The 22,149-nt window shown below is 39.4% G+C and overlaps 1 protein-coding gene across 1 annotated transcript; it reads right to left on the reverse strand.

Annotated features, from left to right (window-relative positions):
• Positions 1–258: 258 nt before the first annotated feature.
• Positions 259–21,807, reverse strand: LOC117288498. The gene is made up of 17 exons (XM_033769379.1): positions 21,581–21,807; positions 18,850–18,938; positions 13,718–13,801; positions 12,967–13,073; positions 10,033–10,145; positions 9,272–9,426; positions 8,345–8,435; positions 7,824–7,867; positions 5,692–5,908; positions 5,093–5,181; positions 4,685–4,768; positions 4,117–4,220; positions 3,060–3,184; positions 2,459–2,616; positions 1,088–1,178; positions 873–945; positions 259–398 (listed from the first exon to the last, which is right to left on the reverse strand). The coding sequence occupies exons 1-16, from the start codon at positions 21,725–21,727 to the stop codon at positions 901–903; spliced, it is 1,743 nt and encodes a 580-aa protein (XP_033625270.1). The 5' UTR covers positions 21,728–21,807; the 3' UTR covers positions 259–398; positions 873–900.
• Between the last annotated feature and the right edge of the window lie 342 nt (positions 21,808–22,149).

A 22,149-nucleotide genomic window follows, 5' to 3' on the forward strand; every position in this document is an offset into this window, starting at 1 on the left:
AGCCGCAAGCCTATAGACAAAGTCGCCGCCGTGCCCTCGAAAATTAATTGGGCACCGATATTAGTCAGGACGAGCCACGACATGTGTGTTTAATTTTTATAACCATCTTTATTCTCTTCACTGAGACAATGTTTGAACTTGCCTATACACGCAGTAGGCCAGGCCTTTTTAATTATTAAAAACAGTAATCAAGGCCCTAATAGGTGTTGTGGTTTCCATTTGGAGTAAAAGAGATGAGTAGATTTTAATGAAAATGTTGGGGGGGGGGGGGTAGAGTGTGGGTACAGAGTTTTGGTTTCCAGTTTGTGTCATCTTGGCTGGTCTTTGTTTTGCAACGTCGTGCAGTGTATGAATATAACTCCAAGTCAACTGTGACGTCATTGTGGGAACTCATCAACCTGACATTAAAATAAAGAGGGAGGTAATCATTATTTTTCAGAGACCTTGCTATGAACACTGACATTTATGACAATCCGTTAAGATTAGCTGTGTGACATGAATGTTTTCTGCATGCTAAAAATAGCGGCAGTAGCAGCAGGTACATCAAAAAGAAACAAAAACAGCAGCAGCAACAACAACCAGCAACCACCACCACCAACAACAACAACCACAGCAGCAGCAACAGCAGCAGCAGCAGCAACCACCACCACCAACAACAACAAGGCGTCAATAACAGCAACATCAACATCAACTAAATACCAAAAGCAACAGCACCAGCAGCAGCAGCAACAAGCATCCACAACAGCAGCAACAGCAGCAGCAGCAGCAGCAGCAACCACCACCACCACCAACAGCAGCAACAATAAGCATCCACAACAGCAGTGTGTAGAGCAACAGCAACACAGAGCCAACATGATAAAGCAACAACTCACCGGTCAGTGCAGTCCAGCCCCCTACGTTCTAAAAGGTCAATTCCACCGGATAATGGTCACTGACTTCCTTCGCCTGTCACAAAAAACAAGAACCTGATTATTCACTTAATAAAAATCAAAAGTAATGGTTTACAAAAAGTTATTTACGAAACAAATAATGAGCATCAATGTTTGTATTGATCAGAAAAGAGACAATTGTTGTAAAAACATCTTACGCTAGCTTCGTCCAAGTTGTATTCTTTGTCATAATAGAAGACAACGCTAGACGGCAAACTGGCTGTCATTTTACTTCCCGCCAAAACGAACCTGGTGACCAAATAGAGGTAAACATTATCATAATATTGCAGACTTTTGTCATGGAACTCAACCCCCTGCACACAAGTCACACCCAGATAAGGCCGTGTCCGAATGGGCGGTTCCAGCCACGGCTACGGCTAGATCTCCACGTCATCATGCGTTGAGGTAAATCATGTCCTTAGAAACACCAATACCAAAAGCCATAGCCATAGTTGTATCAATTTTAATGATCAATGACGTTCTGGGAGTCAAGTGTCACAGCGTGGCTTAAAATACCCTACACTGTATGACACGTAGGGACATTGACTCACAAAAGGCGCATGCAAGATTATTGTGATGTAAACGTCAGTTGAGTCAAACACATTATGATGACGCCAGATTAATCTCTCGCAGCCTAATTTTGAAACCATCATTTTGGACCCCTTGCATTGGATGGCCACTGTGGCAGGTGACTTTACCCCCCCCCCTCCGGATATTCGGTCCCACCCCCATTCGGCAAACTGTGTACAAACTTCTTCTGACAGCACACTCTTGAATCCTCCTCCCAAGCCCATCTTAATAAGGGAATAAATAATGTGCTTGGCCGGTTTTAAACACCCTGTTTATTACCGGTTGCAGTCTGGATGCAATATACTCTCAACCAATGGGAATGAATAAGAGATTCTTTTAAAAAAATAAGCCCAGGTGCAAGCTCGCGTGTCATATTATAGGCTGTCACTCGCTAACGAGTAAGACTATCGGGGGGTTGAGTTTCGAAGTTTAAGTTGGCAAGACTTCTCATGCGAGTATACGCCAATCCTGGCAGATGTTTGGCGCCACAGTATCTGCATTGGAGGGATGCGTCCTCGGGATAAACCGCTCTCTGGTGACGCCGCATCATCCTAATCTCTGCAGCTTCTGCCCTGGCATCCTCAGCTGACGCAGCCCTACTCTTGGTGAGTGAACGCCATGTGGGCCTCTCCTTGGCCATGTCTTCCCAGGTGTTGGTTGGAATGCCAGCTGCTTGGAGATGACGTTTCAGACAGTCCTTGAAACGAAGTTGAGGGCAGCCTCTGTGACGAACCCCTTCCACCAGTTCCCCGTAGAATATGTTTAAACACTTTTACTGGTGTTATATCATCCGTTTAAACACACCACGTGATGCCCTCTCAACCAATCACAACTGATAAACTGTCTTAGGTATTTATGAATTTCTTATAATGGGGGACATAATCTCTGGAGGACAGACCTCCCTGGGACACCGCCATTCTGAGGTCAGCCAAATCCAAATTGAAACGTGTCATTTTTACCTGTCGTACGCACAGTCCGTTGTACTCGAAACGGTCGTGTCTGCGTCATCGGGCGTCGCCCAATAGAATCGCTTCTGAGTCCGGAGATGGATTGTTGGCCAGTAGGATTTCTTGATGTATTTGCAGTCGGCATTATAATCTCCAGTTATAATCACGTCCTTTTCAGGTAAAGAAACAAACGAAAGAAACAAAGACATTAGGAAGGGATAATGTTTGTTTGAAGACAGTTTTTAGTTTTTTCCGGTAATTTTCAGCAAAAATGTATAATATACGGCCATTTTGAACGTTGTATTATTCTTTTTCGCGCGAAATGTTAGGCTCCTAATCAAAACAGTCAATAAATTTCAATTAAAGTTGTAGCATCTGTTCTGTAACACCATGAGTGATGGAAGCAGATACATTTATATTTTTCTTTCCTGATTTCTGTAAAAGTTAGGTAAGGCTCTAAAAAGAATTCCAGATCCAACCTTCCCCCTTCCCTGGGCCATCCCCCACCCAGAAAAATGGCTTCTAATCGCAAATTGTCGAAACTCTCTCAATAATGGCTCTGTCACAATCATGGAGTAGAGCGCCCTCGTTCTTTACTTCTTAGTCATTTTACCTCCAGTCCTGGCCAAGTGCTCATGATGTCATCGTACACCGTGACAAGTGCATTCACTTCATGCCGAGTGTATCTATAACCTGGTTTGGTGTGGATATTGGCAACAGCGAAATCATTTGGCAAGCCTGGGTGATAATCCATACAGAAACAACAATAACATTTGATGAATTAATTATGAAGTGCTCTTACAAAACTATAAGTGCATTCATCCAGGCCCAAACGAGTCATACATGTTGAATAACCACAAAAAGCGCCATTTAAAGGTATAGTCATAATTTGGCGCATACAATCTGCACTGCCAAATATCGCACCATGCCCAGGAACCATCTGTGCCCTCACAGGTACCCATTTTGTATACATGGGTGCAGAGAAGCATAGTTAAGGGTGTGCTCAAGGACACACGTGACCGGGATTCGTTGAACCATGGAGGAATAATTTGTTCCTCCATGGTTGAACCCACTGTCTAATATGACTTGGACAACCCGAGTCCGGATATGACACGCCATTGTCTCGTCCAAAGAAATGAATATGTCGACAAAATTTGAATCTCCAACGATCAAGCGATCATGCCCCCCAAATAAATGAATATTTTAAAACACGAGATGGTTATGAAAATACGACTCATTACATAAGGAAACTTACACAATGAACAGTCACGCATGAATAGTTCACATCCGACAATACAATACTAGAGTGTGGAATGCATGAACCAGTAATAATTTAGCCTTTATAAATCATAGGGCAAAGACCTTCTTCTTCTTTTTTTTGGTTTTTTTTTGTTTGTAAGGCGGTTCCAATAAGAGTAGGGCAGCTTCATCCACAGAGCAAGAAATGAATGTGAGTTCCTTTTTAAATGAATGTAATTTTGAAAATAGTCCTTTAAACAAACAAACAAACACTTGGTCGGACCTGGTTTAGGGGTCGAGCCTATAGGGCCTAATTTCATAAATTAATTTATTTACTATAAGTAAGAAATAAGTGGGGTAGGCAAGCTAATCCAAGCAATAGCTGTATGGTATTCTGGCTGGTAAGCATCTTTTTAAAAAGCTGAACTTACTTGATGAAGTGAGCGAGTGGAAACGCACAATGTACGGCTCGCGTTCAAACTCATCTTTGGCTTCAACGTAACTGTATTGATCCGTTACCTCAAACTTGTCGGCTCTGAAGAAAAAAAGCGGGAAAACAATCAAACGTCAGAAAATGGTGAACAGTATAGAGACACGTAGTCAGTAGACAAAAATATATTTTTGTTTGAGATATATTTTTTATTTCATCTATCACGGCTTGTAAAAGAAAGGTAAAATTTTTCATTTGTGCCGGTACTCCAAGTCGGGCTACTTCCCGTAGCCTTAGGTCTCAAGGATCTCTGCTGTTCCCAAAGCGCTGCCTTCTGCAACAGATCAATTCTCACATTTTGTTCCTGTTTCGTTCAGATGTTTCCCCAACATGCACTGCAGTGCTTGGAATGGTGCCGAGCGCTCCAACCACCACGGACGGGTACTACTATCACTTTCACATCGGTTCCCTCGCCAGGTCTTAGTACTTTTGGATCTTGAGATTTATTGGTTTGATTTTTCTGTAAACCAAAAATGGTATCCAAAAACCGCATAAAACGACCATCTTACCTGTAAAAGAAGACATACTGTTCCTTTGAGGTGCTGCGTCCTACCCTGGGACCTACTACCATCTTGTAGTTTTGAGCAGAGTATCTACAGAGGAATGAGAAAAGAGAGTATAGTTACACGGGCTAGCTGAATGGTCGCTGCTAAACTCGGGTTTTGGGCGGCCGGGGTTGGGGAGGGGCTCTTCCCCCTCAGGTTACTCACGTTTCAAATTGTAACACATCGCAACTTGTTCAATGCACTTTTGTTTTGAATTCACAATCTAAACGTTTCAGATTACAGTTTGGAATTTTTGTTGGGGGGGGGGGGGGTGTGCGGTACGGTTAAGCAGAAAGGGCGGGGCTGTTATAAGGATAACATGGAAGGGCGTCAAACTACAATAGTCCTGGTAGTAATATCGGACTGCCTTACGTGTTCACAGCTAAGAGAAGTGCGTCGATGGCATCCGCTTTGGGAGTTCTTAGCTCCTGAATCATGACGAGATCGTACCGACTCAAAATCTACAAAGAATCAAATAAATATAAATAAAACAACAATATGGCTGATGGGGAAGAGAGTGTGGCTAGTAATTGGAACTGGCTGTGCGTCCAGTCTATATCTAAAGGACAAGGCTCTAACGAGTTCTGGCGGTTCCGAACACCTAATGTTCCAACACCCCTAGTGTATTTTCTTAATGTTAACCCTAACCCTCACCATACCCTAACCAATGTAACCATACCCTGACACCAACCGTGACATTAGCATGTAAACCATCAGGATTGTATCAGACCATAGTTTTTTTGTACCGTACTAATAATATAAGAACACAACTATTTTAGAAAACAATTCAACCATTTGAATATTTTGAATAATGTTACAAATTCAATATCATTGTGTTAAAAACAAGAGTCAGAATATAGAGCAGTCATCACCGCTCTAACAACGAAGATTTGTAAATTGACATTAATATTTGTTTCACAAAAAACGTGGTCATTATAACGTAAAATATGAGCTTTCATAAAGTTAATTACCCTTTGCAGCACGTCCACAACATGTGGTCTGGCCATTTTGTTATCACCGAGCGACTGAATGTTGAACGTGCCAAGTCTAACGCCATCAGCGTGTTCCACAAAAACGCCTACCAGGAAAAGCGTCACAATCACGGCGTAGAAATTCATTGTGTCCGCTAGATGTTTTCGTCTCTCTCGTTTAGGGGTATCGTACATGGACTGGACGTAACAATGACTTCTTTTATTATATAAATGCAATTTTAAAACTGACACTTTGCAGACGTTGATTGTGTAATTCTATAATGATTAACAATCCACAACGATAGCCGTCTCACTTTTCCTGATAATATTTGTTTACGGTTTGACACTTTGCTGAAAACAATGTGTTGGTTTTGTTAATTGCTTTGTGTGCATGCGGGAGTAAAGTTCAACGATAACTGTCACAATAAGTATGTTCTTTATCTAACGAGTCAAAGTTAAGTTTCTGTCTGTTTAGACAACATTTTCGGCCTTTGTTTGTTTGCAGTACACAGTTGAAAAATCATTAATACATAAATCGCAACATAATACAAATGGTCCTGTGGTGGAGTTGACAAAGAGTCACTGGTTTGTCTTCAAGACTCGTCCTAACTTGGGACTCACACTTCGACCTCTGGTCATTTTCGGACAAAAAAAACAAAACATTTCACTAAATGTGTAAGCAATCATTTACTTTATTTGAAAGGATACAATTCAAACTTAACAATCCAATTGAGCATTTTCTCCAATTCACAGCAGCTTTTCACTGCAACCTCAAGTTCGCTTACTCTGCTATAAATTGAATAGGAGGGGGGGGGGGGGTGCTGGGAAGTTTGGTGGGGGGAATTGATTGAGCTTTTTTCAACACGTACACAAACGTGCATTTTGTCCAATAATGAAACCTTCGAATTAAAATAAATGACAACCGAACATTTTGTTCTAACCAGTTGTATCAGTTTTGTTTTAATCACGAGCGTTGAGAAAAGTGTTTGAGTTGACACCACGTTTGACGTCATACAGTGTAATGTTTGAACACCGACCCCCCCCCCCCCCCATGAGAAAGTCACAGGTTTGTTAAAATACTCTCTTATCATTACAACAACATCTAAAACAACAAATTACTAAAATAAATTAACATCCAAAGTTAATACTTTACGCAAATAGCGTGTGATCAAAGGTCGTTTTGTTTTTCATTTGAAGAAACTGTTTAGTATGTAGAACATATTTGACAAGAGAGCGAGAAAGTTGATGAAAGTCCTGACAATAAAACGCAATAAACATATAAACAACAAATCAATTATTAGCCAAACACTAAACATTCGTTAAAGAGGGGAAACAAGTTCAATGTTGAAAGATATAATGTTCTGCTCGTAAGAGGGTAAACATGTTTATTGTTCTGCTCGTAAGGGGGTAAACATGTTTATTGTTCTGCTCGTAAGGGGGTAAACATGTTTATTTTCCCTGCATGTTTGTGATACACCATTTTATTTTGAGGGAAGATTCACTTTTGGTAATTACTCCTTAAGAGTAACGACCATAACAACTTTCTTGATAACGAGCAATGAAAAGCTCTTTTAGAATTTACCCTGTTGTAGTTTGAGCCCATTATTATTGACCCCTCGTGAAGAGGTTATTTTTCAACCACAAATTTGAGTTTGAGAAAGGCTTTAGGCATTAAAGGGAACTTGGTACACGTTTGGTAATTACTCAAAACAAATAATTATTAACTTAAAAACTGACTTGGTAATGAGCATTGGAGAGCTGTTGATAGTATAAAACATTGGCTCCCTCTGAAGTAGCATAGATTTTGAGAAAGAGGTAATCACTAAAATAATAAAAGACTGCTAGCCAGAAGTCTTTTATTCCTATCTGAAAGCACACAACTTCGTCCAACAGAGGTGTTTTTTTCTCTCATCATTTTCTCGCAACTTCGATGAACAGTTTAGCTCAAATTTTCACAGGTTTGTTATTTCGATGCATAGGTTGGGATACACTAAGTGAAGATACTGGTCTTTGACAATTGTTACCAAAAGTATACCCTGCCTTTGGGTTAAGATGATGTTTATGTCAGATTGCCATTTTGCTGCTAACTCCAAGACGTTGATTTTCATCTTGTGTCTTCGCTTGCTCCTTACATAATCGTCATCTCTACTGGGTAGTGGTCACTCACTGTCTTGGCCTATTTTAAGACACAAACATAAGCATTAATTAAAGGTATTATACAACATTGATAATTAAACACAAAACATCTTTGTTTAAACAGTTATCTTGAGCGACAATCGTTAAAGGGAATACTTAAACTTGGCTATAATGTATTTGTTTACCATTAAATTGTGTCTTAGGAATTTTTACACTTTTGAGTTATGCGTTATTATCGATCAAAATAAGGCCCCAAGGACCCAACCTCAAAGTTTGGAAAAACTAGCCACACTTCTGCCGGAGACGGCGTGCGTGGAAGTGACAATATTTTGACGTCATTTTGTGGTAGGTCGCTTTGGGATGTTCAACGAAGCGGCTGCGAACTGGAACTCTCACAGTGACGTAACATGGGTAAAGCACAGGGGAAGGATATCCAAAAAGATTGTTTTTGTTTTGCAAATCAAATCTCTTTACTTTCATGTTAAACTAAAACAAAAATGAAACTTTTGGTACTTACAGTGTCTTGATCTAAACCAAAGTCTTCATCGAAGTAGTAAGTCTGTGCTGAACCTGAGTTTGCGATCATATCGGAACCAGCTACAACAAGTCTGTTCGTATCACACAATAAATGTTAAATATTATTTCAAATCAACAAACCGAGACATTAAATTAATTATAAACAATCGTTTTTATAGGCTTTGAGAAATACTCTGTTTGGGTATTCCCTTATTTTTGCATCCGTGATTAATCATAATTCGGGAACGTGAAATGTTTGTGTCGCTTGAACGTAATCCTAATTTTAAGATTGGTTGCTAAGTTTATGAATTTCTTATTTGGGAAGCATGGTTCTTGGTCTCTGCCCAGGGTAGACCTATATTACGCCTACTCCGTGCAGTAATAAGATACTTCGCAGGGCAAAGGAACACTCGGTCTTCACGACGCGAAGAGGGTGGGAAAGGGCAGGGAGGGGTAGCACGAACCTTTGAAAGTACACCGTCCAAACCTCCCGTATTCCAATCACCTGTGATTTTGTTCCCTTCATGTAAACAGTCGGTTTTATAACACCATGTCCGGTATGCCCCCCCCCAAAAAAAAAAATAAAATAAAATAAAAAATAAATAAAATAAAAAATAAAATAAAAATAAAATGTATACTCTAACAAACTCATTAATGTTAAGAAGTACACCCCCCCGAAAATACCCAGAGCCCATTGAAGACCCAGTGGAGGACTGTACATACTATTTTGAAGTCAAGCACCAAATAATGACGCATCCAATTTAAACGACTCTAGCTCTGGCTGCAGCGGCAGCGTGAAGAATGCTACTTCTCAGCCATAGCCACTATCCAAACCCACTTTGAATTTGGACACGGCCTAAAGTCGGGAACCCAGTGTTCCCTCTCCCTAATGCTCCAATAATGTACGTGAGGTGTACAGTCGACTTGCCTGTCGTATGCGCAGTCGGTGTTGGATACGGTCGTGTCTGCGTCGTCATCAATCAGCCACGTAAAGCGAGACTGGGTGCGCAGTCGGATGTGCGGCCATTCCGATTTAGTGACATAACTGCAGTCTGCGTTGAAATCGCCGGCTAGTATGACGTCCTTGACATTGACATACAAAAGAAGGGAAAACAAGCGTTTTGCTTCTTAGAAAATGATATTAATTGTGTGTCTGATCTCCGATTAAATCTGGAATAATGTAAACTTGTTTTGCACTTGTCAATCTCACGCGTTTTCACTAATATTCTTTCATACGGTGAAATTGAACTTGTTAATGTACGACACTATTGATGAGTATTGTACGACACTATTGATGATTATTGTACGACACTATTGATGAGTATTGTTTTTAAACAGGAGCACTTTGCCGTCATATTGGGCGTTTTGGGCAACTAAAAGCGAATGTGTCCTTGAGCGACAAGAGTGTTTTTTTCTTTCATTATTCTCTTGCAACCTCGATGACCAATTGAGTAAAAAAATTCACAGATTTGTAATTGTATGCATGTTGGGATACACCAAGTGAGAATACTGGTCTTTGACAATTATAAAAGGATTCCAGCGCTTTTAAATACACAATGTAGGCGTCTGAGCATGAACAACTTAAACAATGATAAGGAGCAATTTCAAACAGCAATACTTCGAGATTTGAAATTCCTAACATTGACTTACAAAAACTGGTGCAGGATTATTCAACACAATCATACATACCTGCGTTCCCCACGTGCTGACTACGTCATCGTATACGTCAGTCAAGTAGTCAATCTCTAGCTCAGCATCGTCGGGTTTGGCGTGAATTCCCACCACCACAAACTCAGGCTGGTCTAAGAATAATATAAAAGTAGTCTTATTGGTTTTTGGTATGGACTATGAACACATTGATCACACACCCCATATAGCATCACATCACAACAAAGAACCAACGTTGGGCCAACGGAACACTTTCATTGGACCAACATTGGCTGTCAACATTGGCCCTACGTACTTTTGCTCATCGGCCTTATTTGTTGGGCCAATGTAAAAGTTGGCCCAATGTTGGTCCAACGTAGACATTGGCTCAACATTGGGCCAATATCTTGCCCAATGTTAAAACATTGAACCAATATCAGGCCAACGTAATCGAACATTGAGCCAACATTGAGCCTGTCATTCTGCCAACAGAACAGTTTCATTGGGCCATTGTTGGCTGACAACGTTGGCCCAACATACCTTTATAATAGATGTTAAATTTGCATCGGAGATAAAGAATATTAATTTTGGTTTTTACCCATACACCGATGTGTGTTAGCACTCGAAATCGAGCATCTGAAAGCGCACAACTTCGTGTGACAAGGGTGTTTTTTTTCAACGGAAGTTTATTAATTATATATTATATATCAATCGGTGCTTATTATACAGCATATTAGGCTGTAGGCTGTTTGTATTGGGTGTTTTAATAGTAGTATAGTCACATGGATATATATGTGTTTGAGGGTGCAATTAGTAGAAGATTTAATTAATTAACGTATTAATTACACACTGAACAATCTGGCCAGTAACGGGCCAATTATGGGCCAATAGTGGCAAACTGTGTTGGCCCAATACAGAAGTGCCCGCATGAACTCATCATGAACGTTATTGGACCTGTATAGCCTACTGATGGGTGAGTTATGGCAACTGTTACTGTGCAAACAAGTATTTGGCCAACCTTCTGCCAGCTGTGGCATTATCTGGCCAGTAGCTGGCCAATTCTGGGCCAAATAGTGCCATGCTATAATGGCCTAAAACAGAAGTGCCAGCATCGGCGCGAGCGTTATTGTGCCTGTACATGGTGAGTTAATATGGCAACTGAAATGGGCCGATTAATTGCCAATGTTTCAAATTTAAATGCAAGTATCGAGCCAATACAGATGTTTGCTGGGAGACTCCTTGGGCATTGGAGATTAGCCTAGGGTAATCTTGACCCCATGTTGACCTTAACTTCCGGGTCAACCGGAAGTGGGGCCATAACTCAAGAACTACACAACCGATTTTAATTTTGTTTTTCCAGTTGTAGACTCTTTGGGCAAAGACCAAAACTGTTATTTCTTGAAATCAGACCAACTATAATATTTGAAGCACTTAATCGAAGCAAAAGACCACGGAACAGCTTTGTGCTTGTGCACAAACACCTAATGTATAGTTAATTAATTATGAATTATGTTGCAATTCAGCGGTATGCTGCGATGAAAATAAATTAACCATAATTTAATTAAAAAAATTGTAGAAAAACATGCTATAAACTGTCATAATGCCGACATAATTGTATGTCAATTGCTATCGTTGCCAAGGCCAATGTAATGGACTAAAACCCATCGTTGGTCCAATGAACAAGCTTTTAATGCTACCAACATTCTCAACACTGATCTCAAATGTTACACAATGGTGATGTTACCTATCCAGAGCCAACATTGGTCCTACGTCACCAACACAAGCCGTTATTGCTTTCCCACTAATAACCTATGTTGGCTCGACAGTGAGTGCCGGCGTTGAATCAATGTGGTAATGCCGACCTAGAGCCAACATTGGTCCGATATTGATGTCCCAATTAAAACCAACATTGGTCCGATATTGATGTCCCCCCTTAAAACCAACGTTGGCTCAACATTGAGTGCCAACGTAAAACCAATGTGGTAATGCCGACCTAGAGCCAACATTGGTCCTGCGTTAGAAACCAACACAATGCCGATATTGATGTCCCACTATTAACCAACGTTGACTCAACATTAAGTGCCAACGTAAAACCAATGTGGTAATGCCGACCTAGAGCCAACATTGGTCCTGCGTTAGAAACCAACACAATGCCGATATTGATGTCCCACTATTAACCAACATTGGCTCAACATTAAGTGCCAACGTAAAACCAATGTGGTAATGCCGACCTAGAGCCAACATTGGTCCTGCGTTAGAAACCAACACAATGCCGATATTGATGTCCCACTATTAACCAACGTTGACTCGACATTGATCGCCAACAAAAAAACCAATGTGGTAATGCCGACCTAGAGCCAACATTGGTTCTACGTCGGATACCAACACAATGCCGAATAATGTTTAATTAGGCCCTACTAAAAACCAACGTTGGCTCAACATTGATCGTCAGTGTAAAACCAACGTGATTCTGCCGAGCTACAGCCAACGTTGGCCCAATGTCAGAAACAAACATAGTGCCAATGCCGATCGTGGCGACGTAGTGCAAACATGGGGCCAACGCCAAAAGCTGACACAATACCAATGCCAACGGTGCCGACCAAACACCAACGTTGGCCCATTGTATGAATGTTATCTGGGACACACACACCAATCCTCTGGTTGCCGTTTTATCGCGGCTTCTCAGGTCAAACTTCCAGTTGAACCTAGTTAACTGGGGTCAACTGGTTTAACTGGATAGTGTCCAATTCCTATATAAAACCAACTGGTTTGAACTGTGTTCAACTAAAATTTATGTTAAATATGTTTCATTGTAAAAACCAATCTACATTTACACAGGATTAAAACAATCGAACGGTTTTCAAATGTATACTTTGCCTTTAAGAACATGACGCATTGAGTTATTGCATCATGCGAGTTGACAAAAATACAGATTAAAGGGCAGGCGCCACAGAAATAAAGACAGAATGGCCTTACCAGAACGTAGGTCCTTTTGGCGAAATCGAACAATGTATGGTTCCCTCTCAAACTCGTCTCCGGGTTCCACAAACTCGTAGCTGTCAATCACTGACAATTTGCGAGTTCTGTTGAGAGGAAATATTGGCATATTGTCAAATATTAACCGCCAACTTCTCATTGTTGTCATGAGCATATCGTCGTCTTCTTCGACATTGTGACCATGAAACCACCATCATTGTCACTGTTGTCATTTTCAGATGTACATTTTGTCACCATTTGTCACAATTTTGGCCACTTTAACTACATCGCCAACTTTGTCTTTACTGTCATGAACATATCGACGTCTTCGTCAATATTGCCACTAGAAACCACCATCACTGTCAATGTCATTATCAATTGCAAATGTTGTCACCATGTCACTTTGTCACTTTTACCACCACCAATTGGCGATTGTTTTCATTATTGTCGTAAGCATATCGTCGCCTTCGTCAATATGGTCACCAGAAACTACCAGCATTGTAACTATTGTCACCACCAGTTGTACATTTTGCACCACATGTCACAAAACGTTGTCACTTTTACCACCACCAAATGATGACATTGTCACATTCAATTGCAACTTGTTTACACCATCTTTCACAAACCTTCACCACTTATCACTGTGATACTAAGTCACCACTTTTATCACCATCAATCACCCCTCTGTCACTATCACCACTGTCACCCAAGTCGCTGTCTGTCATTTTTCTCAATTAAACAACGAACTTACTTGAAGAAGTAGACATATTGCTCCTTAGAAGATGAACGGCCAGTACGAGAGCTGATGACGTAGTCGTAGGTATCGTTTGAGTACCTTGAATATTGAAATAGAAATTCGAAAAGTCAATTTTGTTAAAGCTGCTGCTCCTCACTAAACTTTCTTATTATGCATCAATGTATGGAGGGTAATGAAGGTCAAGTTGGGAGGAGATCTCTTATTTGATCCTCTTGGGGGAGTACGTGTACTTTAGCTATCCTAGCAAAACCACCAAGAAGCGCATAACTCTCTCAAGAATTATTAATTACCCCATCTATATAGTCCTACATGATTTTTCACTTTATGCTATCAATTAAAATACAGGTAATAGCCAAACGTAATTCAATTTACCAAATGTAAAGACCTTCCCGGTTTGTTTATTTATTAAATTTGGTTAACTTCGGGGGTTAAGTTGACCAACAAGTCCGTGCATGCCACATGTCGCACTTCGGTGTTGATTGCAACTTATTTTTCTATTAATTTACTTTCAAAGTGATATCAACCCCATCACAATGGAGGTTGACAAGTTCAACACTAGGTGCACGTTTTATTACCTAAAAAGCAAATTGATGCATAAGGTGCCATCAGGCCTGTTTTTGAAAGACCAAGGGCACCAAGGCATTTTCTCCTTGGTAAAGGGCACCTGTTAATTTCTACTATAGCATTTCCAGGGCACCAAGGCAATGGCCAAGGGGCATGTAGGCAGTCGCCTTCGTTGCTGCATTCACAGTTAAAGAAGACGATAGGGTCAAACTCAGTTTTGTGATGAATTTTGTGATTCAAATAAATAGAGTCCTTATAAAACGTTAAGAGCCAAATTACAAGTCTCCCACCTTACGTTAAAATGGTTAAACATTTCATTTAATAATTAAATACTCTTTTAATAAGAAATGAAACATGACGTTAATGGACATCAGCAACGGCAGGGTCTGTCAATTCCAAAGAGGAATCTTTGCGTCAATCATAAATAGGTCAATTTTCAATACCATTTTTACTGAATATCATCGAAATTCAGGAATGAACTGAACTTCCTGTACAAAATGTAGTGACGCATTTGAAATTTGACATAATTGGTTGTTTTATGGAGTTGAAAAACGACCTTTATACAAGGCTAGAGACTTTTAATTGCTTTTTCACTTTTCATAATGACTCAATCAAGTTAGGATGTATGATACCCAAGCCTACACATATATGGACTGTAAAGGGGTTAACCCTGTTACAGCACTAGGAATACTGGTAGGTAGCAACAAATAATTGATCGTAGCCTACACTTTTAAAGTGGTCTTCAGGCCTTGTGTGTCTGGCGACTTGAAAATGAAAATGAAATAAAAAAAACAATATTAATAATAATAATAACAAAAATGAGTGCCTCACAACGGTTATTTTGACCTTGGAGCCCCTCTTAAAAGCAACGAATAATTATCCATAAGAGATTCAGTCAAACGGGTAATTTAACATCCACAGAACATTAAACAATTTGACTTTAGAACTCTGTCATGTCTTTACCGCCCCCTCCCCTTTATCCCATGTACGTCATTCAGCAGATACTACTGATATCCTTATCTGCAAGCAGTTGTCAATCAAAGTTGTTTATCCCGAGGATCTTTCCCCCACATTAATTTTTTTTACTATCTCTAAAATATAAAAAATAATATTATAAGCTGCAAATCCGCACAAGTAATTATTAACAGAAACGACAAACTCAGCGTGAGAACCTTGTCAGCTGACGAAAAGTTCATGCGTTGTGTACAGTCAGATGGACACACTCATAGGCACATCATTTCGGAATTTTGTTTGTAGAAATTTATTTTTAATGATGCTGAAACAAATCTTGCGTAACAAATGAGTCTGCATGATTTTTACTGCGACGATAAAATTACATTTTCAGGAGTACATAAATACATGCGGGCTGGAGTGTATGTGTAAATAATAATACAATTATTTTAATTGTGTATTATTATAAACACTAGGTTAAGTTTACCTTGGAATGGTTTTGGTCATTGTTAGGTTTTACAGCTAGACTATTTAATACGTTTACGTGGTATTTATTGACGTCTTGTTAAAATGTTCGATCTAAAAATGTATAAACTGAAGATACTTTACACTAGTTTTAAAGGCAAAGCATACCTTTGATTTTTAGAACTGTTCAATTGTTTTATTCCTTTATGAATACAAAAATACAATAAAACTAACCTGTGACAATTTGATTTCAAATGGTTGCGTTTTTGTTTAGGTATCACTGGAAATCTGGAGCGGCTATGTTCACGCGTGGACATAGTATAATGCTTATAACACAATCTGAGAAACGTTTCTTGTTTTAATACCTCTCTCTAAAACCACATTCCTTAGAACGAAATCCTTTCTCAAATCGTTATACATAAACAGCAGCTGAAGTGTTTTTAAAAAGTATGATTTTAGTTGAGTAAACCAAATGTATACCCTCCCTTTAACATAGGGTTTAGACGTCTTCCTCCAATTTCATGAGGACTCTTATTGGAAAATGAATTTATCACAACTCATTATGTACCTGGATATCCTTCTAAAGAAGTTTCACGGTTAGGAAATGTTCACCTTGGCTGGAGAAATTTTCGGTAACTTCCCACAACCTCCCAAAGTAACATGGACACAAAGACGTTTTTGCCTTTTCTAGTGTCTTAAATTTGGCCCTACACAATTTTTTTAGTGCGCCCTCTTGAGTTCGAATGTCTCCAGCTTAATTGAAGCCGAAAAAATACAACACGAAAGCAATCATTCACCTATTAATAACCAGTATTATTATTCTTATCAGATCATAAGCTGCGATAAAAAAGAAGGAATTTGTATTTTTGTTTCATTATTAATCTCACTAATTCTTTCTGCTGAGTTTCCTTGATGGAACAAAATGACGATCTGAGTACAAACCAATATACACAGAGAGCTGTAGGACCCTATCCCCTCCCTACTGAATAGTATTTTGAGCCTAGCCAGAGCAATGCTCCCTACAACACAGATACAACACCTCTATAGAGAAAAACAATTTGTTTTCGCTTTCTCCAAACTGTTTAAAGTTAATAATTATGCTCATCCCAAAATTTGATAATACATTTGAGGATGCACTTGGGTTGCCTACATAAGACTTAAACAAGGCCGTGTACGAGTCGGTGGCTACAGCTACGGCTACGGCTATATATCCGCGTCATCATGCGTTGAGGCATAGGACTTCCTTAGCAACACCCTTAGCGACAGCCTTATCCGATAGCCGCAGACGCCTGTTCAACAGCCTTATCCGATAGCCGCAGACGCCTGTTCAACAGCCTTATCCGATAGCCGCAGACGCCTGTTCAACAGCCTTATCCGATAGCCGCAGACGCCTGTTCACAGTATCGACCTATGATTAAACTATAGGGGGCCTGTGCTACTAATAGAAATGGACAGATCTAAAGTACAAGAAATCTTTAAACTTAGCCGCTAATGGTTCATGAACAACTGCATCCCGCTTATTGGGCCATTTAACTTCATTCCTTAAACTACCCAAGCTCACAAGTGGATTAGAATAATAATGGCTTCTTAGATAGTGTGCATATCCGTCACTCAGTAACGCTCTAGGCGCTTTAACATTCTTTCTTGCTTTAGTATTTTTCCCGCAAGGTGTTGCGGCGCAATGCAGCCAATCAAACCAGGAACACCGGGCGAATCCATTCTTTTTGCGAAAAGTGAACTGGGATCTTTTACGTACGTTACACATAACACACGGGACCAACGGCTATACGTCCAATCCGAAGGAAGACGCATCATGGTTAAGTGTCTCGCTTAAGGACACAGGTGTCTTTATAAACCATAGGCGGCCTATGATAATAATGCATCAAGGTAAATCAATCCAAACAAGAACAATCTCTGCCCACACAGGTAGGAACTCATTTACTCCTCCTGGATGCAGAGAAGCAATTAAGCGTAATGCCAGGGACAAAAAGTGTCTTGACCGGGATTTGGACCCACACCCTGATGACCAACCAGTCCGGTGTTTATGATCACCTGGTCATGACGTTCCCAAAACTAATATAGCACTAGTAGGATGTAGACCCCAATGTTAAACAACCCAAAACATACAGAAGAGAAGAGAGAGAAGAACATTTTACGATTTACAAAATTATATCAAGGACAAAAAAAGATCGTAAAGTGAATGCAATATGGACAAACGCCCTGATTGAAAGTGCAATTTTTTTCGTTTGAACCATTCCATCTACTAAAAAATACAGTCATTGTGGAAATTACAAAACTCTTACCGCATCATTGATAAAGTGATTTATCGAATCACTTGAAACCTTTCTATTTATTCTTCATGGATTTTAGATAATTAATTATGTGAATGCATTTTAATCAATGTAATAAATTACAAAAAGCATCAGCCCGTGAATCCGTTTCTACTTATACATTGAAGCCGTTGCATGTCTTTCCACCGAAAATTATCCACCATATTATTGCCAACCATATTCATTTCAATTCATTTTTTTTACGAAACTGAAATGATTCGTGTTGGAAAGATTTTTTTTTCTGAAATAGAATAAATGAACCACACAAATTTGCCTCGTTATGTGTGGTATCATTCTATTGTGCAAACTAACACCTAATGTTTGACTCCACCAAATGGCGGACCGAGTGAGCTCACGAAGCAAAAGGAAAACGACACGATTTCGAGGCATTTTGTGTGGTGCCATATTCTACTTTTCATAGCATCTTTCCAACAATTATTCCCTTTCAATTCATGTCATAACAAACTCTTTTTATAGCCAAAATTGCCTGTTTGTCTTGTCTCCTTGTTTGTAGTTTGTCTGTCTGGGTTGTCTTACAAGCCTTGGTTTAGTCTGACAGATGTACATAAATCAACTATTTCCCCTCTATCATCTGTGCTTATTACTTTGCTTATCTAGGCCTATGAAGTTCTGTATACGTCATATTATTGAGCAACGCTCCATGGTTATATCTGGATAAAAGTATGGAATAAATGTCGACTTAAAATGACTCGAACGTGGCCCGATAATAGATCACTTGTTGGAATTGAACGGTTTCATTTTAAAAAGAGACGTGAATATTATTAAGAGAATCATGCATACAAGACTCGGTCTTACTCGTTCAATGCCTCCAGAAGTTCCACGATGGCTGTACCCGACTTGTCCTTATACTCCTGAACCAAAACGAGGTCGTAACGGTCAAGAATCTGAGATAAACAGAAACAAAGTTCAGTTCTTCAGTATGGCCTACCATGGAGGGGCCGACATAATGTTGTCCTTATAGCATAATCAGCACTCTTTGTTTGTATCGGTTGAGTTACGACGTTTGTAGCATATTATACAAGGAATAACTCAAAAGGGAGACTGGCTGGGTACATTTTAAATATATTGTGTTTGAACAAAGGAAACCCAAACAAATTGCAAAAGGCTTAAGGCGAAGCAAAAATGGTGTTATACACTGGCCAATATGTGGGAGAGGACACCCCCAATGTGCCCATACTTTAACACATTCCTTTACTCTCGTACAAAATTGCCTCTCTAAAATCCTCTGAATAATTCATGAGATTCCCAGAACACAATGGAGATACCCAGTTGGGGAAGGGGAGGGGAAGGGGGGGGGGGGAGCGCCAACTGGACCTATAGGGACCTATATTAAATGCAGGAAAGGACAGAACAAATTCACAAGTTTTACAATTATGAGTGTCGTGCATAAAGAAACGTGTTGATTAAGTTCCCTTACATTTTATGACTTTAATGCTGACTAATGTCCAAATAATTCACCCAACGCTGATGTCTGAGACTGATTTTAAACAATGATGTCGTTCTGTTGTAACAGACACATTATTTTGTCTGGAAGCCAAGATTTGCATAATGAAGAACAAAACAAAAATGTATTCCTTTCTTGTTATGCCTTAATCTGTACAGACGAAACCAGACACTTCAATTTGCATTATTTAATCACGTGATGATTAATTTGGTTATACTTGGTTTGAAAAGTGCTAGGCCCAATTGTGTTTTTGCGATTTAACTTGAACAAATTGAATATTTATTACTATTTGAGCTATTAAGCTTTTTATCTAGGGTATACCACGAAAACAAAATTCAACACTGATAAATGACAGCTAATTAAAAATGGATCATTAGGTCCATTATCCATGTACGGCATGTATTTTGTGCATTGTCTTTGGCACATGCGAAAGACTTTGCATTTTGTTTTTGTTTTGAATTAACTTTACCTGTCAATTTGCGTTCCGAAAAAAATTATGAATAAAAGATGGAAGAAGACAAAAACAATCATGAAGGTTTTCTCTAACTCCATTTTGACAGTCATTTGGACGGACATTATTTCGCTTAATGATTGGAACTGATTCCAATGATTGTCTTTCCAGATGGTATTAATTGAAAAGAGATGACCTATTCCCTGTATTGTAATTTGTTTCTCAGTTTTGGTCACGAAAAAAGAAGAAACAAAACCGGCTTCACAATTTGTTTACTTATTTTATCAAAGATGAGAACTGTTTGAAACAAACGCGGTTCATACTAGCCACAAACGCATCTACACTGCCTCACCATTATTTCAACGGACACGTAACTCTCTCTGGAATCTACGGAGCTCTGGAAGTGCCACCCAACTCGTTGAAACTTTTTACTGCAGGATGACGACTCCATATTATTTTAAGTTGTCAACCTCCTGAGATATTTTATCTCGGGATGATAGCATTTGATCTTAGTTCGACATCATGAAGGTGAGATGTCGACTTCCCGAGATAATTCATCATGGAATGACATGTCGAGAATACAAGTAACATTTTCTTGGGAAAAGACAACATTCTACTTTCAAGCCGAGAGAGCTGTCTAGCGATGTGGACAGGATGGAATCATCCTGCAGTAAATTATCTCAGGATCTCAACCAATTGGATGGCCCATTCAGAGCTCCGTAGGAACTCAAGGAGATGAACTATGAGCCCCTGTTGATGTTATGTCATAGTAAAAAGGGCTTCGCCATGCCTTATATTAATCGGAAGTTCCATGTTGTTCGTGAAATCAACGTTTTCGATAATCAAATAAAGACGTGGTGATAATGTCGCTAAATGGCGACACTTGAGCAAAACAAACATCCTTGACCCAAAAACCCTAACAGATCAAGGTCAATTTATAAGACCCTTTTTCACTTATGTTAGGTTTGACAGATTTTTGATTTGAGAGCCGGGAACCATATTAAAGGTAAAGTCATAATTTGTTTTTTGTCAACGTAAATTTTATTCACAGGCAAAATTGTAAAGAAAGATACAACAAAAGTCCATGTGAAATTTTCAGCTGAGTACAGTGTCTATATTTGTTGAGAAAACAGCAACATAATTTCCACAAGAACGCATACTCCCTCCGCATTTATCGAGGTGGCAAAGGGTACAAACCAAATCTCTGGTGACAGCATTTGTGAGCATACACCGAGAGGTCTGAATCATTTCTCAGCTTTGAATGGTTTTTCGAAGGTGCTTCTTTCTCCAAATATAGTTTTTACTTTCAACAGCGGTATAGGTTTCTCAGCAAGTAAGTTTTATACAGTAATTAATTTTGTGGGTTTAATTTACCAAATGAACGACCTTTAAACGTATAAGAAGTCGGGGCTTTTAACAAAATAATGTACCCTTCCGGATAGTCATTTAATGATAACAGATAAGCTGTATTTAAAAAATGAAAGAAATATGTTTAGCAATTTGATACGCAAAACTTTGCGGGTAACCAGTACAAAATGAAAATACATCATAGTACACATTTTCCGTGCTAAGCGTATTGTTTTGTTAAGTAACTTTAGGAAAATTACACCATATAATGTTTAGTCTCTCACCTGAGTCAAGTACCCAACCACCTCGGGTTTCCCCATCTTGGTCACACCGAGTATTTGGATGTTGAACGCTCCAAAGAGTACCCGACTACTTACTTGAAGTAGACAACAACTCAACGCTAGCAGGATACATATGGATTTTACAGCCATGTTGATATTCTTTCTGAAAACTAGACAACAGTCAAAATGATTTGACTGACAAACTCTATTTGCTATAATGACAATTTACGACGGCAGTCACTTCTTTTATTCAATCCCCTTGTGTTCAGGGGATTACTAGATTATAGGCCCATATCATTTTATTTTTATCAAATAATACACGACATAATCTTCTTTTATAAGCATCATCATAAGTTAAGTGAAATTGTTTTTTTTTATGCGGGTAGATGGCACATGTTATTCACGTGAGCAGTCATGCCTCTTTTTCATGCACGCTTAGACAAACACCAGAAGGAGCTTGGAGTAGAAAATGATAAAACATAGTGCTGTATTTCAAGATACTTCCTTTGGAACTATGTCATGATTTTGCTTTGAGTGCGATGGCGGAGGTTCAAGAGGCAACTTGGGAGCGC

Source organism: Asterias rubens, chromosome 3 (assembly GCF_902459465.1).
Source record: "Asterias rubens chromosome 3, eAstRub1.3, whole genome shotgun sequence".
In the NCBI taxonomy this organism is placed as follows: domain Eukaryota; kingdom Metazoa; phylum Echinodermata; class Asteroidea; order Forcipulatida; family Asteriidae; genus Asterias; species Asterias rubens.